This window comes from Dasypus novemcinctus, chromosome 15 (genome assembly GCF_030445035.2).
Source record: "Dasypus novemcinctus isolate mDasNov1 chromosome 15, mDasNov1.1.hap2, whole genome shotgun sequence".
Classification (NCBI taxonomy): Eukaryota; Metazoa; Chordata; class Mammalia; order Cingulata; family Dasypodidae; genus Dasypus; species Dasypus novemcinctus.
The window spans coordinates 18,886,254-18,907,790 of record NC_080687.1 but is presented as its reverse complement, the minus strand read 5'-3'; the positions used below and the strand labels follow the sequence as shown (position 1 = coordinate 18,907,790).

General features: G+C 37.2%; 1 protein-coding gene across 3 annotated transcripts in view; it reads left to right on the top strand.

The window, feature by feature from the left end:
* The first annotated feature begins 2,016 nt into the window (after nt 1–2,016).
* The window catches only part of RNF17 (ring finger protein 17), a 106,547-nt gene continuing 87,026 nt past the window's right edge, over nt 2,017–21,537 (top strand). For 2 of the 3 annotated variants that reach the window (XM_058276358.1, XM_058276355.1), the window contains exons 1-9: nt 2,017–2,221; nt 4,726–4,820; nt 8,297–8,391; nt 11,127–11,238; nt 12,126–12,206; nt 14,741–14,841; nt 16,465–16,636; nt 17,790–17,866; nt 18,821–18,895. In XM_058276358.1, the coding sequence (XP_058132341.1) occupies nt 2,056–2,221; nt 4,726–4,820; nt 8,297–8,391; nt 11,127–11,238; nt 12,126–12,206; nt 14,741–14,841; nt 16,465–16,636; nt 17,790–17,866; nt 18,821–18,895 (974 nt within the window). In that variant the 5' untranslated portion in view covers nt 2,017–2,055. The remainder of the gene's footprint in view (nt 2,222–4,725; nt 4,821–8,296; nt 8,392–11,126; nt 11,239–12,125; nt 12,207–14,740; nt 14,842–16,464; nt 16,637–17,789; nt 17,867–18,820; nt 18,896–21,537) is intronic. The other variant, XM_058276356.1, reaches the window with a different exon arrangement.

The following is a 21,537-nucleotide window of genomic DNA, read 5'->3' as shown; positions in this document are numbered from 1 at the left end:
ACACAAGTTTTTACCTGGTTCTGTAATGGTTTATTATTTTTCAATCTGAAGAAAATATAATTGGAAAAGTGGTAGGTGAGGTATATGGGTTTTTAATATATTATTTCCAATGTTTTCTTTATGCTTTAAATATTAATTTTTTTAAATGGAGTTAAGGGAGTCCTTCCCCTAGTATTTTTTTTTTTTTACTAAAATATAACTTTCTTGAGGGGAGGGAGAATGTTATGCTCATCTTTGCATCCAGTGTTTGAAATAGATATTTATCAGGGAAAAAGTTAAGAAAATATAATAAAAAAGCAATGGGTAAGGGGACAAATTTTCCTTCTAGTTCTGCCACCAACCTGCAGTGTGGCTTTGTGAAAGTCACTTCAGCTGAGACTCAGGTTTCTTCTCTGTGACATAAATGGATTGATCTGGATGTAGACTTTAAAACCCCCTCTAGTTCTAAATTCTAAGGTTCCCCTACAATTCTATTAACTTCACTCAAGGACTTGTTAAGTGATGACCTTAACATGGACATGGCAACAATTATTTCAAATCTTGACCATTCCCTACCCAGAAATAAAGCCACTAACAACTTATAATTTATTTCTCCCCCACAAATCTCCAAACACAAATAAAAACTCACTATAGTATCCATTTGAAAATTTCCCCCAAATTTAAGACACCATCACCAGATTGAGCAAATTTACATACAAGTCTGGTTTCTGTTATGTGGGAATATTGGCTTGGTTCCACTATGGAGTAGTGATAGAAATGACTGGAAGGGTAGAATGGGCATGGATTAAGCAATTTGTACATTTTCCTGAAGACAAGTATAAAGATTGTTGAGCAGGAGTAAGTCTTTGAAAAGAAAACTTCTGTTTCTATTTCAAAAAACATGTAGAGGAACGAAGAGAAAATAAGGAATATGTACAGCCTTTTATTCTTAGCAGTAGAAGGCATCCTTGCCAGGCTCTTCCTTCGCATTACACCTGCCATTTAGTAGCCAAATTACCTTTACCCTTTACTCAGGAAACTTAACCCACACTACTGCTTAAAGGGTAAAGTCCAAACTCCTTAGCCCAACATTCAAGACTTCGCAAAATCTGGCCTCAACGTACCTCTCCAAAAAGTTCATTTTAAGGAAACCAACATTCTAGACAAATGGTTTATATATTAAATTTTGAAGAGACCACTTTATCTTCCCAACTATGTTCCCTTGTTTATGCTGCCGTATTTTTTCCCTGGGATGACCCATTTCCTCTGTTTAGGCTTAAAAATCCTACCTGGGTTTTAAAGTCTAGCGCAAACCCTATAGAAAATCTTTTCATACCACTGTAGACCATACTGACTTCATCTCTTAAGTACACAACTCTTACTGTCTCTACCACTCCTCTGGCACTTAACACAAGCTACCTTAGCAGATGTTATCTTTTTTGTTAGCACACTCTAAAGGGGAACCAAACAGTTTGTAAAAGTTTAGCCCTCCCAACAGCTCCCCAGCACAGGGCCCTGCATATCCTCACGCTCAACAACGTTTTAATAATGGTGATCGTCCCTTAGGGTGAAATCAATTGACTTTCCCTAAAGGTGGCTAACGGTTGGCTTCTCCACTAAAGCTTGACACAGGTGTAGGGCTGAAAGCGTTGATACAACGAGGGATGGTAATCACATCAGTATAAAGAACTGTTTGCTATTTGTGAAGTCCGCTACGACCTATATGGTAACACACGAAATTAGAACTTGAGCTGGTTAGGTGTGCTTCCGGTAATAACGCCTTGAAAAATAAGTGGCCTTCCACTCCACCACCGCCTCGAGCAAAGTACGCCACAACAAGACCTGAAACACCCTGAAACTCCAGAACGCTTCGCCGGAAGACGACAGACTGAGAGGGCGGGCTTTAGTCACTTTGTCCACTGATTGGTTCTGCAGAACCACTCTCCTGCGCTGATTGGTTCCTGTAGAGAGGGACGCCAGGCAGCACGCGGTTTACCTGCCTCAGCATCAAAGGGCCGTGCCATGGCGGCGGCAGACGCTTCAACGACTCGGCTCCCTCTCTCTTCCTGTCGGCATATGGGGAGGACGAGCCAGCCCTGGTGTGCTGCCAAGATACAGTGCACCCGATGTGGGAAAAGTGTGCCTAAAGCCTCCGGTGAGGAACCCCGAAGTGTCCACCCACGCCTGGGCGTGAGGCAGGGCGTGAAAGGCAGGGAGACGGGCCTGCGAATGGAGCTGCGAGGTGAAGTGAGCGGATGGGTGTGGACGGGCTGGTAGTTGTAAGGCGGGGCAAAACATAAGCCGTGGTGAGCCCCCACACTACCCTCAGAGGGCCAGGGGGCCGCTCCGACGTGGTCCGAGGGCGGCTGCCCTCTTTCCCCGCCCCTCCCAGCCGTTAGGACGAGGCCGCAGGCTGCCCTGGTCCACTCTAAGCGGGCCGCGTGTGGTTCTCGCCCGCGCCGCCCCGCGAGTCTTCCCCGGGCTGGGTTCATGGAAGAGTAGTAGAAGTTTAGCCAGTTACCTTATGCTGAAGAAGCAATGAAACTGGTTTTCTTGCGTAGTTACTGTTAGTAGGAGTAACAAGTACACCACTGTGAAATGTTCCTGAATTAATAAACAGTAGTGTGGGTTTTTGTTTTTATTGTGGTAAGAGACATAAAATTTCCTGCTTTAACCATTTTTAACTGTACAATCAGGTGGCCTTAATTACATTCACAATGTTGACCTACCGTCACCACCAGGCATTCCCAATACTTTTTTCATCACTCCGGACAGAAACTCCAAGCAGTAACTACCATCTCCCCCTCACCCCAGACCCTAGCAAACTGTAATTTGCTTTGTCTCAATGAATCCGCTTATTCTAGATATTTCATATAAGTGGAATCCTGCAGTGTTTGTATTTTTTTAAAAGATTTATTTATTTCTCTCGCCTTCCACCCCCACCCGGGTTGTCTGTTCTGTGTCTGTTTGCTGCGCCGTCTTTGTCGGCTTCTGTTGTTGTCAGCGGCACTGGAATCTGCGTTTCTTTTTGTTGTGTCATCTTGTTGTGTCAGCTCTCTGTGTGTGTGGTGCCATTCCTGGGCAGGCTATGCTTTCTTTCATGCTGGGTGACTCTCCTTACGCATGGGGCTCCCCTACGCAGGGGACACCCCTGCATGTCACGGCACTCCTTGGCCGCATCAGCACTGCGCGTGGGCCAGCTCCACACGGGTCAAGGAGGCCCGGGGTTTGAACCGCGGACCTCCCATGTGGTAGACGGACGCCCTAACCACTGGGCCAAGTCCACTGCCAATGTTTGTATTTTTGTGCCTGACTTCTTCTACTCAGCGTTTTCATTTAAAAGTAAAAAATTTGCATCCCCAATTTGGCTTAAAATACTGTTTAGAAATTAGTCCATTCCTATTATGCATCTAGTGTTGGTCTGTCTGTATACATCAAGGTAGAAAATACACTGCTCTATCTTAGGCTATGCTCAAGTGAAGGCAGGTTCAATCTATTTTAACGTAATTTAAAATAATAGGTTCGAGTGCTGTGTCTCACAGGAGGTTGAGGTGTTTAAGTTCAACTACTGAAACCACAGAAAAGCCTTATTATAGCCCAGTGTGATGTAACTGTTTCAAGTATTAGTTTCCTTCTTTTTGGTGTTTTTTTAACTACTGCTATTACATACAAATCTCCATTGTTTGAATGAAATAAATATTTCAAAATAAAGTTCTAGAACACAGCCTTTTAAGAGGAGTGGTTCTTCCAAGCATTTGTGTACAATGCTTAGAAATAACCAGTTGGAAAGCTGTGTATGCATATAGAATTCTGAAAGCTGTAATGCAGGACAAGTTATTTTTATTTTTACAATATTGGAAATTTTATAAAGATTAAATAGAATAGTTTTTATTTCTTTGAGACCATTATATTTGAAATTTAAAGAGCTTTAAAATTTAGCCTGGTTGTAAGTAAGTTTGCTGTTTCAGTTGGCTAGAAAAAATTTTAAGCATTTTAAAATCAAATTAATGCATAATAACTCAGCATGAACTCTAAAATTTTTTGCTGGTGAGAGATGACCCATTTTTCCCTTTTCTTTTATGAGTTTTCATGCAAAATATCTTTTAAAATGACAGCACTTTGAAGTTACTTAAAACAAATATGCTTATTATGATAAACTTCAGATTCTACCTAGAGCATTAAAATCTTGATATTAGGTTTTCAATCAAGGATATGATATTTCCTTTTTAAATGCTAGGTTTGTGAAAATTATTGGGGTGTGTGTGTGTGTAGCATTTGGCTTCTTTCCTGTAAGAGAAGATCTTGCCAATGTCTTAATTCATTAAAAGAGAGGAGTCTTGTCAGTGTCTCATATGTTGACCCTCCTTGACTCCTTCACAGGACTGTAAGCATGGTTAAATAGGAGGAACACTGGATCAAGTAAAATATGTCAAATGAAATATGTCAAAGCACTTTGTATGATTATAAGATTTGACAGTTTCAAAGTATTATAGGTACTATATAACAATCTTTTTAATGCAAGCAATATTACACTGTTCTGCCTGTTTTTCTCCCTCTGTCTGACCTGTACAGTTTCCCCAAATTCTGTTTAATAACTCATCCATTTCTAACTAAACACGTTATCTTTTCCTATACTGTAGCACTCCCTTTAAATTTCCCCTCTCATCAGTACTGTCCATTCAACATTAACAAACTATGGAACTTAAACCGTGGAATGTTTAATTCACAATGAAATTTCACCAACAGGTCACCACCATGAATTTCAGTGTGGGCATGCTTTTTGTGATTTGTGCTTATTAATAACTGAGGAACACAGCACAATTATATGCCCTGATTGTGAGGTAAGTCTTATTTTTTTAATACTACATGCATTGTAGTTTAGTGTTGAAGTTTAGATAAGTAAAACATACTTCTAGTTAGAAACTAAGCAAAGAAACCTAACAAAATATAAAGCTTTTGCCATCTATTTTGTAATTGTTCAAAGTGATCCAGGAAAAGAAAGGTTAAAGTCATACATTTGTCAAGGCCTGACTCTTTGGAGACCTCTTTGGAAAACTGCAAACTAAAAATTAACTCTTCTCTTCACAGACCTTTTTTCTTTTTCTCATCTGATTTTTTAAATTGTTATTTTAATGAAATATTATTTTTACAACTCTTCTCCCCTTTTCCTCACCAATACTATAAAAGTAAATTTTGAACCCCCCCTTCCTGTCGCTCTTCAACCTCAGTGTATCATCAAATTCAGGTAAGTAGAGATGCCATGGTATAAAAATGAGAAAAAAACAGTATGACCTTATCTTAACTTGATTATACCACTAAGACAGGTACCGGGGGTTAGAAATTGTGTTGGCCTCCGCTGCGGCACTGCAGGCGGGTCACTGCAGGCGAGTCGCTGCCGGGGATCGGGCCTACGCCACGGCCGGACCGGGGCGGCAGCGGGCGGCTCAAGGCTTGGGGGACGCGCGGTTCGATGGAAGAAGAACCACGGAGACGAGGTCTATGCGCAGGTCTGATTTTATTCGGGAAGTACATGGGGTTTTATAGTGTCATGGAGGCGGGGAGGTTGTGGGAGGGGCATGTCCGCGGGGCAGCTGAGGATTGGCTGCAGAGGCAAGGGCGGACCTGCGGTTTATGACGTAAGCCATTGATGGCAGAGGGGGTTGTTTCCGAGGTTGTGCCGGGGCGGATACGGGATGAGGGCGGTTGGAATGAGGCGGGGAGAACAGTGATCGGCTGGGAGGGGGAAGATAACAGTGGCTGGGAGGAGGGGCGGAGGGAGGCAGCAGCATAAGCTGCTGCCGAGAAGGGCCATAATACAGCGAAAAGCAGGGTGGGAGCAGGGGACAAAATTGAATATATCTTTTGGGGTACACAATTCAACCCACAACACAAGCCAAAAGGAATAAACTAGGAATATAGAAATTAAGGTTTTAGGCCAAAATATTTTTGCCAGGGGAGAGGGGCTTAAAAATAACATTTGGTCCAATGTAATTTGTTGAAAGTAACCCTTTTTCCTTAAACTAAAAATACTTGGCTCACTTTGACACATACTTTAAACCTTAAAAGAACACCCTCTTCCCCACCAAAGATGTGTATTTTACAAAAATGGGAGACCATAGCATTTAGTAGTCTGCTTTTTTGACCTATTTTCACAGAAGTCTCCTGAATTACTTTTTTTCATGTTTTTAAAAATATTTTTCCAATAGCATTTATGCAACCTAAAATTTCTTTTTAAGCCACATGCAAATACCTAATTCAGTGCTGTTAGTTATATTCACAGTGTTGTGCTATCATCACCACCATCCATTACCAAAATTTTTCCATTACCCCAAATAGAAACTGTATAATTAAGCTTAATGTTGCCTTCTGTACCCCGACCCCAGCCCTTGGTAACCTTTATTCTAGTTTCCGACACTGAATTTTCTTACTCTAATTTTATCAGTGAGATCATAAAATATTTGTCCTTTTGTGCCTGGCTTATTTTACTCAACATGATTATCTTTAATGTTTTCATACATCCCGCATTACTTTAATGGCTGCATTAAAAGCCATTGTAAGGAAGTACTATTAATTTTCTTAACCATTGCTTTACTGATAGCCATTATAGTATTACAAATTTTTTCACTGTATATATCTTCGCATAGTTTGTCAAACCTACCCCATCCTAGCACTCAAAAAAAAAAAAAATCAAGTGGAGTTTGGATTTGTCATGTACTTTTTAAATATTTGGCAATTTTATGGGCAAAAAAAATGAATTTTTCATTGTTTTAAACTGCAGTTCCCTGACTAGTGACATTGCGTATCATCCCATGTTTTGGAGACTCTTCCAAAGATCCTTTCAGATCCTTCATATATTTTCCTTTTGATTGTCTTTTTCCTTACTTGTAAGAGTTCTTCATGTGATAGTCATATTAATCTTATGTGTACTGTAAATATTTTCTGCCAGTTCTGTCACTGTTGATTTTATTATATTTATCCATTCAGAAACATTTCTTAATTATTTTCCTCCTCCTACATGGCATCTGGTTTTTCTTTTTCTTTTTTTTAAAGATTTTTATTTATTTATTTAATCCCCCCGCGGTTGTCTGTTCTCTGTATCTATTTTGCTGCATCTCGTTTCTTTGTCCGCTTCTGTTGTCGTCAGCGGCAGGGGAAGTGTGGGCGGCGCCATTCCTGGGCAGGCTGCACTTTCTTTCGCACTGGGCGGCTCTCCTTACTGGTGTACTCCTTGCGCGTGGGGCTCCCCTACGTGGGGGACACCCCTGCGTGGGGGGGCACTCCTTGCGCACATCAGCACTGCGCATGGGCCAGCTCCACACGGGTCAAGGAGGCCCGGGGCTCGAACCGAGGGCCTCCCATGTGGTAGACGAATGCCCTAACCACCGGGCCAAGTCCGTTTCCCTGGTTTTTCTCTTTTATTAGGAAGACCTCCCCATCTCAAAGTTATATATATGTTAAAATATTCTGTTTTCTAATACTTAGGTTTTTTTTAAAAAGGTATATATTTAATCCTTCCATAATATGTTTTATACAGTGTGTGGCTGGTGTATAACTTTATTCTTCAGAATAATTAGCTGACTTTCCCACATGATTTATTGAAGCCTTTCTCCATTTAATTGGAATGGCACTTGTATTCTGTATTAAGATTCCACATATATGTGGGTCTCTTTCAAGGCTCTGTTCTTCTAATTTATTATGCCAGTACCACAGCATTTTAATTTCATTAGCTTTTAATAATCTTACTGTCTGGTGGGTTAAGTCTACTGAATGATACTTTAAAACCTTTACCTGTTGTACAATATATTTTTCCATATAACTTTAGAATTATAATATTTTTTATTAGATGTAGTGATATTTTAGGATATTGAATCTTCCTTTCCATGAGCCTGACATGATTCTCTTTTTATTCAGTTCTTGTTTTATGTCCTCTAATATATATTTTTTTAGTTTTTTAACTTGTACCTTATCTTTTCCTTGTTAGATTTATTCTTAATTATTTTAGATTATGAATGTATCTAAAGATATCATTGTAAAAATGTTATAGATAATAAAGTATTGTTGCAAGCATTTCATTTAAAATTGTGGTGGAGTGAAGTGTTTTGATTAATGTTCTGTTTATTTAATAGTTGCCAAATTACCAATTTCTTCCAAAAATTAAAATAAGGTAAGAACATAATATAAGAACAGTTTCCTCTATGTTGTAAAGAAGATTTCAGTATCTTTAAAGTTAACAACTTTTTCTATAAATGGGCACACTTACATAGTTGCTTGGATTCTGGATAAATAGAATTTATTGAATGACTTTCTTTGTCCTAAGGTTGCTACAATTGTAAATACAAGACAAGGAGCATACTACCCAATAGAGGAATGTATTGAAGAAGATTCTTTTATGGAAAAACCGCAGCCTAAAAAGTAAGTTCTTTGTGCACTTAATTTAGTGTGAAAGCTCAACATATTTTTGGAAAAAATTACTTAGATCTATTGATAAAATGTCATTCTGAGGTCTGTGTTTATAGCCCATTATTTATAGAAAGGTATTAAAGTTTATAATTTGTCTTCGCTGTTACCAAAATTGTAGAAATTGAACTCTTAAAAAGCAGCATTAGTTTTTCCTCATTTAAGGTGAAAAAACAATACAAGGATTACCACACCAAGATGAGAAAAGCAAGAATACCAATACTAGCAAAAGTTAATACTGTCAGATGAGAGGAAGGGGTGGAGAAAAAGATATCTTATTTGCTGATTCTTAATAGCAAGAACAGCAATAGTGGAAGATTTTTGGAAAAGTTGATTTGGGAGTGTTCTAAAAGAAAGGGTAATAATTTGGGGATTGTTTGTTTTCCATTCTCCATCAGATTTTTGCATGTATGTATTGATAAATGCTCCTTTTGAATGAGTAGTGCAGATTTTTTTAACATACCACAGCTAAAGTGGTATATTATTACTTTTTATCAAACTTTTTATCTGTCTCGCCCTGCCAGTTTATAAAACCCCTCTAAGAGTATGGACCACATTTTACTCTTCTCTCTATCCCCAGTATTTCATGTAGAGTAAGCATACAGAGTTTGACTTGGTAACTTTTTAGGTATTAAAGAACCTTTTATCAGTGCCCCATTGGTTTATTGGGGTTCTGCTCAGAGATTATATTTATGTATAACTTTTCACTTTTTAAAGCATACTTTACTTAATATGGTGGTTTATTATGTGGGATATAAAAGAAACAGCGGACCCCTTAAGGAACAATCTCATTTGGAATGTAACAATTTTGTAAATGGCACCAAGTATTTATAAATCACCCAGTTCCTCATATCCCATGCATTTTGCCTCCTGCACATGCTAACATTTATATCTCCCGTATCAGTAACCTGTCTTCCACTCACACTTCCTTGTTTCTCTTACTCTCTTTCACTGGTCTTGTTACCACATGCAGTCTCTTCCCTGCTCTATGGTTTCTAGCCAAATAAAATCCAAAGTTCTTTAGACTAGAGTTCTTGACTTTTCATGTTACTGCTGTAGTTTCTCTGTCCAGAGTGCTTAGAGAGAAACCAAAAGAATAGTCCCAGTTTATTCTTTGGTAGGAAAACCACTTAACCAAAGCCTGGCAGCTGGTTATCTACAGAGCCAGAACTAGAACACAGGTTTATAGAATGCCAACACTTCTCCCAACTCTTACCTGTGTTTCACCAGTTACTTCCTGCATTGCATGAACTCTCTATAGGTGATTCAAATCTTTAGGATTCCTTCTGACACAGTGTAAGTCAGTGGTCACAGGTCTTGTCCCCATGGAATAGCCATTGCTGTCAAATTTTGGGGTCCCAAATGCAACACCTACAGAAGTCAAGCAGAAAACTTATTGAGTGAGGTAAAATGAACTTAAACAGTGGTGAGAATTGTGGCAGACAAAGAGTGCCCACCCCCTCCAAAGGAGGCAGCCTGTCCTCACCTCCAACCAGTTTTTGCTATGGGTTAAGGCAAACCCAGTGTTACCAGTTCTTTCATTTTTTCAAAATAAACTGGACATCTGGAATTTTGTGTGAAATATCCTGGCTTTTAAAACACCATACAACTTAAAAGTATCCTTAACAATAATATATTTCGTGATTTATCTTTAACATTTTGAAAGAAGAATTGAATAATGGAATCTACAGAGACTATGGATTCATAAATGTTTTCAAGAATATAATTTTCACTTTTTTTAATCCTCTCCCCCCTTGTGGTTTGCTTGCTGTCTGCTCTCTGTGTCCATATACCGCACATTCTTCTGTGCCTGTTTGTCTCCCTTTGTTGCATCATCTTGCTGCTCCACCTCTCCACAGGCGCAAGCTATCAACTCTCTGCAAGCCCTGGCCAGCTTGCCTTCACAAGGAGGCCCTGGGATGCGAACCCAGGGCCTTCCATGTGGTAGGCAGGAGCCCAATCGATTGAGCCATGGCTCCTTCCCATGAATATTCACCTTGGAAAGTAATCGAATGTTTAAAAGTTATTTGGCCTAATGTTTTTCTCTATAAGAGTAACATACTTAAACATTATAGTTTCTTTTATAAGCTTATTTATTCAGCACACTTACTAAATGCTTACTGAGTGTTAGCCAGTATGGGGATATAAAGATAAAATAGGCAAAAACTCTGGCTTCTAAAGACAGTAGAAATACAGCTAGCTTTTTGTTTTGCAATTAACTTTTGCCTAGTTAAATTCATTACCTTTTTTGTAAGTTATCTAAGCCCCTGTAAATACTTTTTCTAATAACTAGCTTTTTGCTTATAAGTGTTTATTTTAATTGATGAGTTTAAGACATTTCAGTGATTATCAACACCTCTACCAAAGACAATTGGCAAGGAAAGATGAGTAAGAAATTAAAACGTAATAATATATGTTTTAAGCTATTACTTTAAGCTATTTTTACTTATGTAATTTCAGCTATTTTTCAGTGATTTTTTAAGAACATGAATTCTTGAATTAAAATTAAGTTTTATATGAAAGTGTATTTACTCATGGTTTCCCTCTTCTAACTTATCATAGATAATTGAGAACCATTGTATATGTTCTTATAAGTCTTCATATGAGTTATTTTTGATAGAGGGTAAAAATCAGAATAAAAAGTTATTTTCATGTTGGTGTTTAAAATAATGTACTTGACATTTTTTCAGGATAAAGAATTATTCTCAGGATTTTAAAAAGACTGCTGATCAGCTGACTATTGGTTTAGAAAATTCACCCTCCATACGCAGAACTGTTTTGAACCCAGCAGCTGTAAAGGCGGTATGAAAAATGTTCCTGAAATAAGTTGAAGCTAAACATTTTGACTTTATCTCTGATAACTTTTTTCTACTCTCAAGGTTGCTAGAATTATAGATTATCTTGGGATCTTAAAGGTAATGGGGTTAATTCCATTCTCATTACTTGAATCACTTATCTTCATTATAAACTACACTTAATTCTTTTCCCAAGGCTGTCTTTTCTACCTTTGATCAACTGTTAGGAAGTTCTTGATACTTTCCTATAGCTTAGATTCTGTGAAACATATATAAAGTACAAGTTTCTAAAGTCTAAGTATGATTTTCTAGTTAACTTTAATGGAGACTAAAAGGTCTAACTGCGTTTGTTGCTGCTGCTGTTGTTGCTGCTGAAGATTGAATTTTCTCCTAACTTTTAAAAAATGTATAGTTTTAAGTTAAGAGTAGAAAATAAAACAAATACCATAATGTTGAATGAAGTATAAGTCTTATTGTTAAGGAAGTCGTTAGTGGGCTGAGAGAGGGCAGTGAGAACTTAATCTTGCTAACTTTTGCTTTAAGTTTAAATCTTAGTACTGTCAAATTATAATTTTTCTTTATAACTTTATAATTTTTATATGTATAGAAGTACATTTATTTCCATGATAAATTGTTCAAGATATTTTTAAGTTTAAAAATGGTTACAGGGTGATAAGTATTGTTTTTTTTTGAAAGAAGACATCTTTATTTTAGAAAATCTGGAATGTTATAACCAAAGTTCTAAAATGTTAATGATTTTTATCTCTGGTTAAACAGCATAAAAAGTGTTATTTTTGATGCTTGCTTACTGTTTCTGTAGTGGGTCTCTGTTGCTTTTGTAACCAAAATGGTAGTATTTTTATATTTGTATTTGATTCTCCTATCCCTTCCTAGGAGACTAAAACTGCAGAAGAAATTGATGAAGCATTGAAGATAGCAGGTTATAATTTTGAACAATTAAGTATCACTGTGAAAGTAAGCATTTTGAATGATTAAATTCTACTGTAAAAAGTACTTTTTTATTTTTTTTTTTACGTGAAAGAAGGCATGTTCTTTTTAAATGTGTACATTTGGGTGTGTTATCCCTGAGAGTAGCACTGAGTTATTAAGACTTAGTATGATAATGAGAGAGAAACACACAGAAGAATGGAACACTTCCTATGGCCTGCCAGTATTAGTTTGTAGCATGCTGCTCTAGCAAACTAATGCAATTGGAGCTCTCTTAAAGAACCATGATTTCCAGTTGATATGAGCTGAATTTTGTTTCAGAGGCATTACAGAACATCTTTCCAGCATTTGCTCATCATTTGGCTATATCCCTTTACTCTCAGAGACGCTTGTTCTCTTTTCTATTCACCTATCCCCCAGAAAAGAGATTGACTCAATGATGAAAAGACTGAGTTCCTAAGCACCTAGCAACAACAAATACACAATCAAGGAATTAAAAAAGTTATAGCTGGTTATGCTATAGGTACTTTTTTACATGGAAGGACAAGATATTTTTAAATGGCTAAAGCTGACCATAAAATGTCAGGTTTCTCAAGATAAATGAGGAATGTATGTGTAAAAGTAACAAGATAGAAGAGTCATGAAAGAAGAAAAACGTTGAGTGGGAGGGGGAGCAAGAATGTTACCTGTGTTTAAAAGCCGTTATAGGGAAACGGACTTTGGCCCAGTGGTTAGGGCGTCCGTCTACCATATGGGAGGTCCGCGGTTCAAACCCCGGGCCTCCTTGACCCGTGTGGAGCTGGCCATGCGCAGTGCTGATGCGCACAAGGAGTGCCGTGCCACGCAAGGGTGTCCCCCACGTGGGAGAGCCCCACGCGCAAGGAGTGCGCCCATAAGGAGAGCCGCCCAGTGTGAAAAGAAAGAGCAGCTTGCCCAGGAATGGCGCCGCCCACACTTCCCGCGCCGCTGACCACAACAGAAGCGGACAAAAGAAACAAAGAAACAAGACGCAGCAAATAGACACCAAGAACAGACAACCAGGGGAGGGGGGGAAATTAAATAAATAAATAAATCTTTAAAAACAAACAAACAAAAAAAACAAAATAAAAGCCGTTATAAGATATTAAGTAGCAAATATGGTGGAAAAGGCAAATGAATGGTAAGCTAACAAGAAAAAAACTCTGATTTCCGAAGGACTGATGAAGCAAATAGAACTGTTTAGACCTGTACTGTCTTAATATAGTAACCACTAGCTAGCCACATGTGGCTGTTTAAATTAATTAAAATTTAAAATTTAATTCCTTAGTCACACTAGCCATATTTCAAGGCCTCCATAGCTCCACATGGCTAATGGCTACCATTTGGAGAGTACAGAGGACATTTCCATCATTGGATCTTTTGAATAGCACTGGCTTAGATTATATCTTGCAAGAGCATAAATGTGTCAGTAGTTGTAGGACATAACATCTATTGTTAGGCAGTGGTAAAGCTTGTGCTGAGGAAGCCTTGTTAGTGTATTTTACTTTGCCTACTGTTAAGAAGAAGGAGGTTAAAGTATTGAGTGTTACTAGGAAAATCAGTTTTTATATAGTCTTGTGTTTGTTTTGAACTTGAAGATGTAATTCATTATTGTTTGTGTCTTGAATATTTAAAAGAATTTTGAGAAAATCATTTTCTGGTATTTTTACAAAAATGTTGCAGCCTTCTCTGGCAAAGATTTATCAGTATGGGACAAGTTCTCTTCAAAATAGCATTATACCAGTTCTTAAAATGAGATTTCTTTTTATTTCACATTTATGAAAAAAATCCCTGCAATGAGAGAAAACAACATATGCAAACTGACCAGATACCTGTTGCAATAGGGATATCAGGCCTATACTATGTTATTTCTGATCTCTTCAAGGCAGAACAGTGATAAAAGTAAAAAAGTTTTTTCTGGAGGGAGGCAGAAAGCTAGCATCTTATGAGAAAGCCACATTAGCATTTGTGATTGATTTTTCTGAAAGGCATCCATGTTTAAATTGTCCAGAAAATTTCTGCATACATCAGAAAGTACCCTCATAACTGACGGCCCTGATAATGTCACTGAATCTCTCACACACAAAAAAGCCAGCTGTCTTAATTATGTTTTTAGTCCTAATTAAAATACAACTTCTGTTTAAATACAGAAGTATATAGAGTAGTAACGTTTTAATTCAACTATATTTTCTAAGTTTTTTATTTAAGGAATCCTGCCAGAGGAAAATTCATGTATCTAAAATGACTTGTTACTTGTAATAATAAAAAGTGATAGTACAGATTTAGTAAATTTACCAGTGGATTTTTAGGCCTTTCTTCATCAAATTATCAGTACGTAGTGCCAGCAAAGATGTGGTCATGCCAAAAAGTACCAGGATTTAAAATTGAACTGTGTAACTTATTCCATTTATCATCTGATCTCCTCTAGTGTTGTTATTTTGAAATGTCCAAAAAGTACCTTTTATTTTCAGAATTATATTGAGCAATACAACTTCTACAAAATGAAAATACAAATTATCATCTTTGTATTATGTTTTTCTCAGATGCTTGAACACATGCAGAATCAAACAAAAGAAGAGACAGACAGTCTGATAGAGGTTCTTGAGAAACAATTTGATCAACTTTTTACTTCTCTCAATTCCAGGTAATAAAAATATAGATTCAGTGAAACAAGTTTTTAACACTTCTTATCTTATTCCTTTGCTTAGATTAATTTAAGGAGTAACTTTTTGACAGGTTTGGAAGGTAATGGATAGTCTTACAGGCTGATTTTATAAATTCAAAATGAAGAACAGTAGTACATTTTCAAATTTGAACTATCTTCTAGTCTCAAAGCTAACTATTAAACAAGCTGGGAGTGGGTATAGCTCAGTGGTTGAGCACCTGCTTTGCATGTACAAGGTCCCAGATTCAGTCCCCATTTGTTTGATCCTAAAAAAAAAAGTAAACAAGCTTTTTAAAGTAGTCAGCACAGAAAAATATCTCACTCCTTAAATCCCTCTTGTGAAATTAAAAACTTAGGAAACTGCAAGCATACTCGTTGGCATCAGAGCACAAACCTTTCTGACAGTCATCATTCAACAAGTAACACCTTATAGTTATACCTCTCTCACTTTTTAAAAAGCTTTTTCAAATGTGCTTTAAGGCATTAGTCACATGAGGGAGGTAAAGTAGGTATTTCCTCCATACGTCCATTTCAAGAAACAAGTTCGTAAACGTTGCAACATACCCAAAACATTAGGCATAGTAATGGCACATGTCCATTTGACACTTAGACTAGTACTTTTATTTGTACAAATTAAACTTTTTAGGATGCCTAGAATAATAGGCTCAACACATTATATGTGACTTGATTGACAGGCTTTTTTCTTCCATTTGGTATTCTCTCACATTTGGTCTCTAAATCATAACATTTAAGAGCTAGGTCATGTGCATGAGCTTTTAGTAATCATACTAGAACTTAACTGTTGGCCCCTAGCAAAATTCCTTTGAGATTATAAATACAATTACTAGAAGGTTTGCCTGTGCTCTTTGCCTTCAGAGCCTGTGTCACACTTCTGTCACTCTCCTGTGTTGGCAAACTTCTTTTTTGAGGGCAATTTGATTTGGGGAAAATAATGAAAAGATATTTACAGCCAAGGTAAATGAAGAAAATGATTGAATAAATTAGACATTACAAATTTTGGTACAAGTTGCCATAATAACGTCCTTCCACCATAGTTATAGAAGAGGTGAAAATAATGAAGGATAACTATTTGGACTGCCTAAGTGATTACTTTGAAGATCTGTAGTTAATTGGATATGTAAGTTATGATATGGTGATACCTATTTTTAAATTTCATTTTATGTTCATATAGTATGTATATGTTGATGAAAATTTTTAAAAATAAAGGTAAATCTTTGCAAACGTGAATACTGATATGTCTTTTTAAGGGCACAGGTGATTGCAGGACAGATAACCAGGATTTCTCTTACTGAAGGATGGAATGATCTTGTGTCTATTCTAATTCTGTACTTCTGTGACTTCTGTACTTGTGACATAAATAACTATATCCTCCTCTGAGATTTACTTTTTTCTCTGATTGTGCATTCATAGTTTTAAACTGTAGTACATTTCAGTTCAAGTGCCTCCTTAACCATATTATATGTCATTTAAGTTCATCAACTAGTGGAATTACCCTTTCAGATATTGTTCAGTTACTCTAAATACACTTCGATATAAATGTTTATGAAATACTGCAAAATAATTTTGGGGTCTTGAATGAAGGAAAAAGAACCTGTGTGAAGAAATTATAAGAAATACAGATGGTTATTTATCAAATGTAATAATGGCTAAAAGCTACATTGAAGAGAAAAAAAATGATTTGGATGCAGCTATGAAGATAGCCAGAGAGTTAAAATCAGCACCTTCTCTAAGGACATATTGTGATCTGAATCAGGTAAATTTAGTAGCTCATAATGTGAGTCATTTCTTTGGTAGCTCATTTTACATGCTTTGAAATATGATATTTAAGACAACACGAAGACTTTATTCTTCAGATTATCCTAACCTTTAGCAGCAATTTAGAATTCTTAGGTATGTGAATTCTAAGGCAAACATTAACTTTGTTTAGCCTTTATTATGATTTACCAGTGAAGGAAGTGGTACAATAAGAACTTTATAACACATGATCTGAGAACAAATAGAATGACATTGGTTAAAAATTGATGCTTCTAGGACACCTGAATTTAAAATGAGGATAAAAGTAACAAACTAAATGAGACTCCATTTTCTTGTCATAAACAATTTAGGTGTGGCCTAAACAATTTAGGAGTTTAAAATTTCCTACAAAATTCCATTCAGGTTTTTCTTCAACCCCCACCCCTGTCAAATAATCAAGTCAAGAGACAGTATCTTCATCTTCTCCTAATCATATACCAGTGGAGCAGGGGATAGGCAAAAATTGAAGCATGTTTCTTACCAGATAGTTTGGTAGCACAGGATTAGCCACCCATCCTCCCTTGATGATTTCTGCCTTGCCCTCTAAGTGATTGAGTCCTGCTGTATGCACATTCGACTCCTGGGGTCTTGTTTCCCATAGATTAATCCCATAGATTAATTTTTGGACTGAATTGGGATACAGAAAAAAAATCATTGGTTTACCTTCTTCTAAAGTTTATAACTTAAAATGAATGTGACCAGGGACCCCTTTAACTGCAGTTCTAAAAACAATAATAGTCATTTCATATGCATACATGTGAGGCACTCAGAGGTGAAAAAGTGATAGGATTTGGTCTTTACCCTAGTTAACCTGGTTAGGAAGACAGAAAAAAAAAAAAGAAAAATGTTTGAAGATGACAAAGGAAGGTACAAAGTAGATAGTTCTTTTCTCTGATCATGCAGCTGTATCCCATTTATTAACTAGTTATCTGTTAATATATGTGTGCAAAAGATTTTAAGTTCCTTTAGGGGAAAAAATTATACATTTGCATCCTTTTAGTGCCTAAAATTCAGCCTTGAACACAGTAAAATACCTAAAGATTATCATTTTCCTTGTAAAATCTTTCTTTCAAGAAAATTGACACATGAAGGACATTCTTTTTTTATTTTAGATTATCCGGACTTTGAAGTTAACATTTGAGAGTGAATTGTCAGAAGTTAGCTCTCTAAAACTAAGGTGTTCTCCTCGGTAAGTAATTACAATTCAGGAGTGCATAACAATTAAGTATAAAAATGTATTAGGGAAGCAAGATGTAGCTTAACCAGTTGGACACCCACCTACCACATGGGAGGTCTCGGGTTTGGGTCCCTGTGCCGCCTAAAAGATGAGCAGATGTCACACCCTACTGCCTCAATGAGCTAAATGCCACCCCTACTACAATGAGCAGATGCCACAAGCCAGGATATGCCACAGCCTATAGGGAGCAAATGTGACTCAGGCCAGTGGGCACTTGGCTCTCATGTAGGAAGTCCTGGGTTCAGTACCCGGTGCCTCCTGGAGAAGGCAAGCAAACAATGAGCAGACAGATGAGAGAACCATCTGGGGGGAGGAGAGGATAAATAAAAGGAAAATAAAGTAAATAAACCTAAAAAAAAAAACTAAATTTCTTAAAATAGCAAGCAATTATAAATGAAAAATTTGAATCACAGTGTTTCCCAAGTTCAACCAAATTAAAGTAAGTGTGATTTGTAAATTAAAAAGTTATTTAGGGAAGCAAATGTGGCTCAGGCAACTGAGCTCCTGCCTACCACATGGGAGGTTCGTAGTTCAGTTCCTGGTGCCTCCTAAAGAAGAAAGCAAGCAGGTGTGACAGGCAGCTGCGGCATGCTGATACAACAAGATGACACAACAAGAGACAGAAGAAAAACATAATGAGAGACACAGCAAAGCAGGGGACGGAGGTGGCTCAAGCAATTAGGTGCCTCCCTTCCACATTGGAGGTCCCAGATTAAGTTCCTGGTGCCTCCTAAAAGACACAGCAAGTGCAAACAAAAGGGAGTGGGAGAAATACATGTTTTTTAAAAAAGATTAAATGTTTTTTGTCTTTTAAATTAGAGTTATTTTAGTGTCAACAATTCATTTTTATTTAGAAAAAATAATGAACTTTTATCTGAACACTTTTATTCTAATGCTTAATTTTAGGTTGAATATGAATTGCAGTGAGATCATCTGTACATTCAACAGTATGGGAAAGATTGAATTTGAAGATTCAACAGAGTGAGTATTTATAAGAATGGCAACATGCTTGATCAAATAGTGTCTGCTAAGGGCCTGAGTTATTAAATGTATTAGTCAGCCAAGGGGGTGCTGATGCAAAATACCAGAAATTGGTTGGTTTTTATAAAGGGTATTTATTTGGGGTAGGAGCTTACAGATACCAGGCCATAAAGCATAAGTTACTTCCCTCACCAAAGTCTATTTTCACATGTTGGAGCAAGATGGCTGCTGACATCTATAAGGGTTCAGGCTTCCTGGGTTTCTCCCTTCCAGAGTCTTTCTTCTCTCTGGGTTCAGGGTTCCTCTTTTCCCAGGGCTTGCTTCTTCCTGGGCTCAGGGTTCCTCTCTTCCTGGGGCCGGCTTCTCTTTCCTCTGTGAGCTTACTTCCCGGGACTCCAGCTTAAGGCTTTAGCATCAAACTCCAACATCAAAACTCCAACATCAAAAATCCTCAACTCTGTCCTTTGCCATACCTTTTATCTCTTGAGTCCCCACCCCTTGGCGGGTGATGACTCAAAGCAAGCCCTAATGACGTAGCCCATTCAAAGCCCTAGTCAGAACTTAATCATGCCCAGGAACAGACCAGATTGCAAACATAATCCAGTATCTGTTTTTGGAATTCATAACCATATCAGATTGCTACACTAAGAAAAAAAATGCTCTTTAGTGTAGTTTGGTTTACAAACTGAAAAATAGATTAAAGAGCAAAAGAGTAGAAATCAGTTAAATTCTACATAAAATATTTAAGAATTAAGAGACTTAAAAGGGATCAGAATTTGGCAGCATATATGTCACAGTTATCTTTGAGACTGATTCAGTCCCCAAGGTTTGAACACTGTGCTAGGCACTAGTCTCCTATATACTGAAACGTATGTTAGAGAAGGTACAACAATTAGAGGTAGACAGACATTGAAAAATAAAGTGCACAGTTGCTGTGACAGCAAAATTGAGTAAGGGTACACAAAGGGAATGTGGTCGATTCTTCCTGGGAGTTATAGAGGATTTAGAGAAGACTTCATGGAAGAGATTTTATTTTTCCTTATTACTTGAAAATGAGTAGCAATCTGAAGGGAGGAAAAAGGGAGATAGGCATCTTAGCAGAAAGAAATTTACAAGAAGTGAAATAGCATGCTACATTTATGGAACTGCATGTATAACTATATGGCATAATATAGAGAGATCCTAAAGACTTTGTAGCTGTGCAGTGGAGTTTGAATTTTCTAGACCCATGCTGTCCATATGATAGCCACTAGTTACATGTTTCTATTTAAATTTAAGTATAAATTAATGAGATTAAAAATTCAGGTCCTCAGTCACACTAGCCACATTTTCAAGTACTCGATAGCCATGTGTAGCTACCATATTGTACAGTGCAGCACATTTCCATCATTGCAGAAAGCTATATAAATCAACACTGTTCTGGATAATAGAAAACCACTAAATGATTTTAATCATGAAGATTAAAAGAATTAGGTTATGTTTTTAAAAGATAACCCTGGTAACCATATAAAGGATTATTTGGGGAAGTTTAAAGCTTCATGATGAAGAGTTCATTAGGGTAGTATATCAGTAGTCTTTATCAAATGATCAGAACTCAAACTTAGGTCAGGGCACTAGAGAGGGACTGGGAATAGATACAATAAATGCTAAATAGGAAAAAATGCTGAAACTTAGTGATTGGGTGTGACAAATGAGGGAAAAGGAAGTAACTTGAATGATTACAGATCTGGTGTTGGTGATTAAGTTGATGGGTTATAGTATTCGCCAAGATTGGGAATACTAGAGGGGAAGATAGTGGATATCTTGAGTTCCATGTGTTTACCAGCTACCTGGGAGAGATGTCCAGAGAGCAGTTGGCTAAACGTGCTGAATATAAATACTTTAGAAACTGTCAAAAAGAAATGAGGTCACTCACCTGTAGGTGATATGTCTCTGGGGAAATCATCTCCCAAGAACCAGCACATTTATTACTTTAGTGTAGTGATCAGTCTGGCCCACAGTCTTGCAAGCTCAGAAACACACATGAGCAGGTCCCTTTCAGCCAGGAAAACTGATATCAGCCAAATACTTAATGGGTCAGTGTAGCTGTCACAAGGACTGGAATATTTTTGTAAAATAGAATAATCAAACTTACATGTGAAGCCTTATCAGGAGATTGTATTGTTTGCATTCTTGCTTGAATAAAGGAAATTAGATGAGTCAAATAACTTAATAAGGCCAAGATAGCATACTATAACTCTCTGTACCACAGAAAAAATATTGAGAGAGGGCTGGAGTACTAGTCCATTGGCTGAACTGATCTTTCCTCCCCTACAGTGCTTGATAAACACAGCCCTGTGTGACTTGACTTGTGCTTCCATAGATAATCAACAACTTTCTAATCTCTACATTCTTTTAAAATATTTTTATGACTCAAATGTGGTTCCCATCAAGTATTTTAAGACTAAAAGTATTCTGCCTCTCTAAGAGTTACCACTTCAGTCCTTACGTTGATTTGTTTTAAAAATAGATTTTGAAATACCAGAGTGAGTACACACAATAAATAGAAAATAGGAATGCATCGTCCTGGAGCTGTATCAGCCATCTTCATCTATTGAAGACAAAATATGATGCACAATTAGCAATGTTGAAAAAGCAGCCAA